Below are 7,999 nucleotides of genomic sequence, written 5' to 3'. Positions count from 1 at the left end.
TTTTTTTATGTCACTAAATTCATATCTCTTTTCAAAAAATTTTACTTACCATTTAAAAACTTAACTCTTCAACTTTAACGCATTGATGCGAAAGATCTATATTACCTAAAAACCCTTGAAAAATCAAAAGATATAAAAGATGTAGTTTCGCGTGACTAAAAAGTGTGACTAAGTTTTTTTAATGCATGTATAAAAAACGTAATATAACTTATAAGTTAGTTAATAATACCAACATACCTTCTTAATAAAACCAACATACCTTTAAAAGCAAAATGGAATCTATTTCTAGCAATAAGTAGAGCAATATAAACATATTGTGCTCAAGTATGGGGTTGCAATGTGTTCGAAGAGGTGGATAAACTCCAATTATACTTAAAGAAAAGAATAAAGAAAATATATAAATATATATATATATGGTATATACATATATTTTAATGTTAGAGACTGGGGCGAAAATTGGACATTTATATACGTTAAAACTGCACCTCAATTACATTTTCAGAACCATGTTTATATACGATGCCGAAAGACTATCCAAATAAAATTGGGTTAACAAACCAAAAATTGATTAAATCTTAACCTTTCTTGAGTGCAGGTTCTAAATGAGCTAGAAAATGACTACGGTATAAATTGGAATTAACAATAAGCATCGCGAAGACTTAAAGGAAGAAAATATAAACTGTATTCTGTGTAAACTGTTTTAAAATCGATGACATTACCTGTATTAGGACTATTTCCATTCTAGTACTTATATTTTAGCATCTTCTGTTTATAACATTGAGCTAATTTTCTTAATATATGGGTTTAATAATTTAATAAATACGAATATCAAAAATATTTACATTGCATAACAATACTAGGAAGAGCGTTGAAAAAACAATTCATATTTAAACAGAAAATATTAACCATAGGATTATTACTAAGTGAATATTTGGGATATAATTTTACGGCCTTGTTTTTTAAATTGGTAAACATAACCAAAATGTGGGAAGTATATATAATGCATATGAAAACATATAGCTTAAGAGGTATGTAAAACAATTATAAATATTTTTAACGATTTTATTGCACTTTTATCTCAAGTTTATTTACAATATAAAATATTCTTATAAAGTTAAATCAGTGAAGCTATATAAAGAACTTATCTTTATTTCGCATATTTATTAAGTAAGTAAATATCATTCCACAAATACATGAAAAGTAATGAAAGAAGGTGCCACGCTCATACAAACGAAATATCCACTTTGTTTTGCTGGTGGATTTATAATAAATCCACCCACAAAACCTTATGAAACAATGTTCGATCGAGTCACAACTGGTATGATGTTCAGTTAAAACCCAAAATTGTTTTAATATGCATGCTTCTTTTACCTTTCTTGATTTTATTTGTCTATTTCATTAATATATATTGATTGGTAACTAAGTGAATTATAAAGAAATCCCTGAAAAAATTTTACCATGTACCTTATTGCCTTATCTTCTTGTACTGGAAAGGTCTTTATCACAAGGGTAAAGAGTAATAGGAAATATTATTTTTTCTATTGCAAAACATTATGCACACCAAAAACCACTATATATGTACAAATTTGATATTGGAGATATTGAGTCTGCAGTATATACATATGTACATATGTATGTTTTTATTGCACATTTGTGTATATATTATAACTCAATTTTTTGTAAATATTTTAAAAAATATTATTTTAAATAAAACGTGTTTTGTGAAAGTTTGTATAAAAGCTATATAGCTTTTTAGTATGTATATATATTAGACATTCAAAATCGTTCATATTATGTTTGATTTGTTTAAAAAGTTTAAAGTCTCTAAAATGGATCGTAAAACAATTGTCGGTAATAAGTGTTGTTTATCTCATTGTAGGAGATCCAAAAAAAAAAATTCCCGATTTAAAACTATTTAAATTTCCAAACTATGATACGCTTATTTTTAAGGAGTGGGCTGACAACTGTAAATTAAGTGATGAATTTGTTGAAAACAACATCTCATTGTATTTATGTAGTAATCATTTTTTGTCGAAGTTATGGGAAAAAAGAGGTAAAATGAAGACATATCAATTCTAGTATCCCCAATTTGAAAACGGATGAGATCAAAATCAGCTGCTTCTTTGTGTGCCACTTGTTTTCAAAATATTAAGAACGTTAAATTTTATCAAAACAAGAATCTTTTATTGCGGAAAAAACTAATTAAAAAATCTGATTTAAATCATCGTTTAACAGGAAAAAATAAGGCTTTGAAGAAATTAGTATTAAGTTTAGAAGGCAATTAAAATCAGCATTTATTGACATCATTGACAACTGATTTGATGCCCTCAATCGTAAAACATAATGGTATATTGTCTTTGGCTTACGACTTCTTTAAAGAAAATACAAACATTTCCGTTATTGTGACTAGTTGCTTCATCCAATATCCATTAGAAAACAAATTTTCGGATATACGTGCCAAAGGTGGTCCTAACAAAAATCCGTTGGTGTACAAGTTTAATATAATTGTGGCAAAGCTATTGTTTTTGAAATTGTATCAGTCCAACTCACAATCAAATCGCTTAGAAGATGAAGATGTTATGCTGGAATAAGATTTCTGCTCAATACTAGAAAATATTCGTAGTCAATATAAATTGATGATCACGATATCGAAACATTGTACATGACATCATTTAAAAACAAAGCTTCATAGAATAGAAAAACTCAGCTTTGAAACATTGTGCTTTTACACCAAAATTCGGAACAATATAGAGCAGATAATTTTATTTTATTGTTCTATTAAAGATTTTGTCACTGAAATGCTGTTTGATCGCTTGAACATTTTACAGCGAACAAACATACAAACACCCGTATCATATAATACAGAGGGTTGCATGTATGATTGAATACGTATGCAGTTGGGCTTTTGTCAGCCTAATTCGACTGTCATATAGGTTTGAACTGTATATCATACCAGTTGTGACTCGATCGAACATTGTTGCATTGGGTTGGGTGGATTTATTATAAATCCACCACCCAAACAATGTGGGAATTCCGTTTGCATGAGCTTGGCGCTTCTTTGTACTCTAGATTCTTGGCTTTGGGTATATATAGTTACTCTTCATTACTCGTCAGTCAATTCTTAATTTCGGCAGTTACATACTTACTCACTTTGCACTGTTAACTTAAAACATGTGGTTTATTATAACTCATTTAATGTGTTTCTTGGTTTTAAACAATTACAGAAATCAAGTACTAGGATATGAAGTAGAAACTAATGACATAACTGATATTAAAAGCAAGGATTTAATTGAAGATAATGTAGTTTATGGTCCTGAATCAACCTTCACGACATTTATGCCACAAATAAATAACAATTCTCGCGTTAATGGTGGCCAAGTCGTTACCAAAGTCGTGCCTTTTCAGGTATCACTACAACTTTACCGTCGTGGCAAATGGCAACATTTTTGTGGAGGTTCCATCATAACACCGAATCATGTAGTGACAGCGGCTCACTGTGTAGACAAAACGCGTATTGAGGATATGTCAGTGGTTGCCGGTACGTTAAACTGGAGTAGTGGTGGTGATCGCCACAAAGTAGCTGCCAAAAAATATCATCCACAATTTTCTATCAGCCCAATAATAATAAATGATATCGCAGTACTTAAAGTTACACCTCCTTTTAATCTATTTAAACCCAATATTGGCACTGTAGATCTAGGCACTACAAGTCGTGTGGGCGAGAAAGTGGCAGTACGTTTAACCGGTTGGGGTTCGACTACACCTACTATAACCGTGGGCTTACCAGAACAATTACAAATGTTATTCTATAACACAATATCGAACAGTGATTGTACAAATCGTGGTTTTCGTGTGACTAAAAGTGAAGTATGCGCTTTGGCCATTAAAGGTCAAGGAGCTTGCGTGGTTAGTTATTGCAGTTCTATATTATATTTATTATATTTATTTATGTAATATGGTTGTGTTTATTTAAGTTTTTTTCTAAACTAAAATGCAACCTCTAACGCACTTAGGTTAGTTAACACATAAATTCTGATCAAATGAAATGTCTTCTTAATCTTTTAACTGGTGACTTAATTTTCCAAGCATTTATTTTTATGACTTTAAATGTACTATGATAAATTCAGAATTTTAATGTTTATTATTTTGTGACTTTCTATTCGTATACTTCCAGGGTGACTCTGGTGGTCCACTTGTAACAACACAAACTGGCGTAACACAATTGGTCGGCATCGTTTCTTATGGTACCGCAACATGTGCACAGGGCAGACCTGATGTTTACACGAGAGTGTCAAGCTTTTTGCCATACATTAATAGAGTAATAACGAATGATATACCGTAAAGTTGTTAACAGACAAAAAATAAATGTTAAAATTTAAAGCTTGAAATTGTTTAAAAATAAATAAAATCCTTGTGAAAAAAAATATAATATTATGTTAGGATTGTGAGTCGCAAACAATTGTGGTTGTATTGTTGCACAATGTATCTAACTTGCTTGGAGACTGCGCTACGTATCGTTGGGGTTAGGTGATGATGCCTCAAGATACCAAAGATTGCAGACATATCAGTTGTTAAAGTGCATAACTTTGTTAGACACATAAAATTGTTTAACGTGAAACCTGTGAAGCCTACATTGAAACGTTTTGTTTGTTCAAATGCTAATTAAAAATCTTGCGCCATATTCGCTACACTTTTGCAGTTTGAGACGTGCGGTCCGCGGTCCGCGGTCCGCGGCCTGCAGTCCGCAATCTGCAATTCTATCTGCTAGCGTGCATTCCAGCATTTTATTTTTATTAAAGTTAGATGACACATATTGGCCGCTCCAGCACTCTTTAGCACTTTACATGCACCAAATTGTGGACCAGAAAACAATTTATCGCACATTTAGCTTTGGTTTTATGTGCAACGGTTCAGTTTTGGTGCTGTTTAGCTATTTATATTGGAGCCAACAAATACTAAACGCGATTTTATATGCATTGAATAGGAAATATATAAAATTTTACGTTTAATTTTAACGCATTTTTTTTTAAATATTTGTAGTAGAAAAATTGTAAAAATATTAACGTACATATTTTTTATTTAAATTTTATATAAGGTAAAGATTAAGTTATATAAAAAAGTTCTTTTGACCCAAAGTGGCAAGAATTATTTTTTGCTAGAAGAGAGCAACAAAAGAACAGCGTTTTAGAACAGCGTTATAGTTACAGAAATGCACTGTGAGGGAGTGAATAGGATTGCAGTGATTCGTTTGTGAAAAGGATTACTATAACTTCAAAAATTGTAAAATACATATGTCACATGTCATATTTGTAAGAAATGAAACTATAAGCAACTTTTCCATCGATTTGGAAGTACGTAAAAATTAAAAAATTATCTAAGACTAAGTGTTATAACATCAATATGTAACTAGAATTGTTTAATGATTTTTTTGTTTATTTGTTAGTTGGCTATAGGTTACTTTTTTTCCAATAAAAATTAAAAAATCCTTTATTGATGTTTCGTTTCTCTTTGACAGTCATCATCAGGATCATGTTCTACAAAGATAATTATGACAAAATTAAAATTAATTTTGTTTACTTAACAAACACATATACACAACAAACATACATTGTAAATATATTTATACAAATAAATATATATAAAATTTATAAAACTTTTTAATATAACTTTTAGTATATTCTAGAAATATATATATTAATGTATTAACTAAATATTACTTAAATACTAACCAAGAATTTAATATGCTTCTTACTTAATAAAAATAAAAATTAATAATATCACATTCCAATAATCTAGTTGTCAAGTTACTTATTCTATTGTCCATATTGCACTAACGTTAGAATTCTTTATTCTTTAATAAATAATAAATTATATTCATTAATAAATTTAGAATTCTAACTTTTAATTCTTTAAAATTTTCCTTTTTATGCTATTGAGCACTTCTTTGCGAGTTTTAAAGCAAAGAAAGAAATAACCTATATATATAGATCTGGAAAGTTTTTCTACAAACATGAGCGATTTTGCCAGCTAACTTGGACAGCTAACGTACCAGTTAACTTACCAGCTAACGACTAAGGCAGACAAAAAACTTATAAACTTTGTCAATATGACTCTCACAAGCGCCCGGTTAAAAATTATAGCTCAAGAACAGCCAGTAGAGCTGTTATTATCCAAATATTAATAGCTGTTAAACAGTGTGATGCATTATTTATCCGCCTTTTTAATTAGAAATAATTCTCTAGTCTTGCTGATGTAAATTAAGTGGATACATGTGACATTGACATTGTTTTTATAAGTAATCAAAAATGCTCTATGGTAGTTAGAAGCAGCAACAACATTAGCAAAATTCTGGACCATTTGTCTCATAACGACACTAGATATGAGCTTTAACGTGGTTGAACTTAAAGGACGAGGCATAGATTTTTAATTATGTGAAAAGCTAAACCACTTGGTTGGTTTGCTTTCTTCTAATCACAGTGAAATGTATGTATGGTTACCTCACTAATAAACGTCCCTTTGAAAACTGGTCTTAAAATGAATACGTCAAAATCAAAATCTATGCGTGTCTGCAGTCAACATTTATAAGACCTTAACGTTTATGGTTGTGATATTGATGAAAATATAGTGAACATTTTTAACGCCGGTATTAAGACTGTCTTTTTGTATGACATATAACATGGCATATAACAAACTTCGTCATTGATAAAATGCAAGCATTTTTAAACTGATGTTTACCGCGCATTTTAAGTATTTACTAAACACGTACCATCATGAATGCTAGACTTTTGGAGATTGTTAAGCAAATTGGTATATTAAATGATATCAGGAATGGAAAATATGGATGGCTCGATCATACCTTGAAAAAGAAACGGAATCAGGCTGAATCAAGAAGAAGAGGACGTCCAAAGACAACATGGAAGCGAACAGTATTCACCGATACATCCAGCTTACTTTAACTAGCTTAGATACATGGCATCGAATATAGACAACTAGAAACTCTTTGCAGAAAGATTAATTTGTTAGATTTGGAATCAATTTCTAATTGTATGTACTTTTGGAAAACATCATAATAATAATATAATATCATTAGAGACTGATAAGCTACAATTTAAAACCAAGAAACCTCTGGATATGTTCATACTAACCTTTGAGTCAGAAGAAGATACGAACAAAATCCATGAAATCAAAGAAATATTAAACACAATAGTATCTATAGAAACAATAAAACCCTCTAAACTTATCCCGCAGTGTACCAAATGTCAATCTTTCAACCATACCAAAAACTACTGTCAAAAGCAGCCTAGGTGTGTGAAATGTGCAGGTAAGCATGAAACTATAAATTGTGAAAAACCCGATGATAGTCACCCAAAATGTTGCAACTGTGGGGAGCAACACCCAGCGTCATATCGCGGTTGTGTAGTCGCAAAGGAGCTTCAAAAATTAAGAGACCAAAAAACAAAAAAAGGTCCTGTCCCAGTTCAAACAGATAATATCGAAAGACCAATAGTATACACAAGTCGAAGAATCGCTAAAGTATCATATGCAGACGCTATCAAGCCAACAACCTCCGTAGCCCAAAAAATAAATATATCTGATGAATCACAAAATGTCCTCTCTGTTATTCTTGAAAAACTAATGGCAATAGAAAATCGCCTAGACAACTTAGAACAAAAACATAACTGTACATCTGTATGATTGCTCTTAAAATTATGGAATGGAACGCAAATGGTTTGCTTCAACACAAAAACGAATTAGAATTACTTCTGCAAACAGAAAATATAGACATATGCGTAATAAGCGAAACTCATTTTACAAAAGAATCGTATATCAATTTTAAAAACTATAATATTTATCATACTATTCATCCAAGCAATAATGCTAGAGGCGGAAGTGCCGTTATAATTAAATCCAACATTAAGCATTATCAAGATAATAAACTCTCTAATGAAGAGTTTCAGGCAACAACCGTTGCAGTCGAAGAGAGTGGTTCCAAAATACA

General features: G+C 30.7%; 1 protein-coding gene across 1 annotated transcript; it reads left to right on the top strand.

The window, feature by feature from the left end:
- Positions 1-3,137: 3,137 nt before the first annotated feature.
- Positions 3,138-4,378, top strand: LOC119678364 (chymotrypsin-1-like). Its single transcript, XM_038090154.1, has 2 exons — positions 3,138-3,906; positions 4,175-4,378. Exons 1-2 carry the CDS (start codon positions 3,172-3,174, stop codon positions 4,340-4,342), a joined length of 903 nt encoding a protein of 300 aa, XP_037946082.1. The 5' UTR covers positions 3,138-3,171; the 3' UTR covers positions 4,343-4,378.
- The last annotated feature ends 3,621 nt before the right edge of the window (positions 4,379-7,999 follow it).

This window comes from Teleopsis dalmanni, chromosome 2 (genome assembly GCF_002237135.1).
Source record: "Teleopsis dalmanni isolate 2A chromosome 2, ASM223713v2, whole genome shotgun sequence".
In the NCBI taxonomy this organism is placed as follows: domain Eukaryota; kingdom Metazoa; phylum Arthropoda; class Insecta; order Diptera; family Diopsidae; genus Teleopsis; species Teleopsis dalmanni.
Note: the sequence above shows the minus strand (reverse complement) of the source record. Positions and strands in the feature narration are given on the sequence as shown.

What these genes read in the sequence shown, in the direction of transcription:
- LOC119678364 (XM_038090154.1), top strand. Translation starts at nt 3,172, where the DNA reads ATGTGGTTTATTATAACTCATTTAATGTGTTTCTTGGTTTTAAACAAT. An exon ending in AAGGTCAAGGAGCTTGCGTG is followed by an intron (nt 3,907 to 4,174) that starts GTTAGTTATTGC and finishes GTATACTTCCAG; the next exon opens with GGTGACTCTGGTGGTCCACT.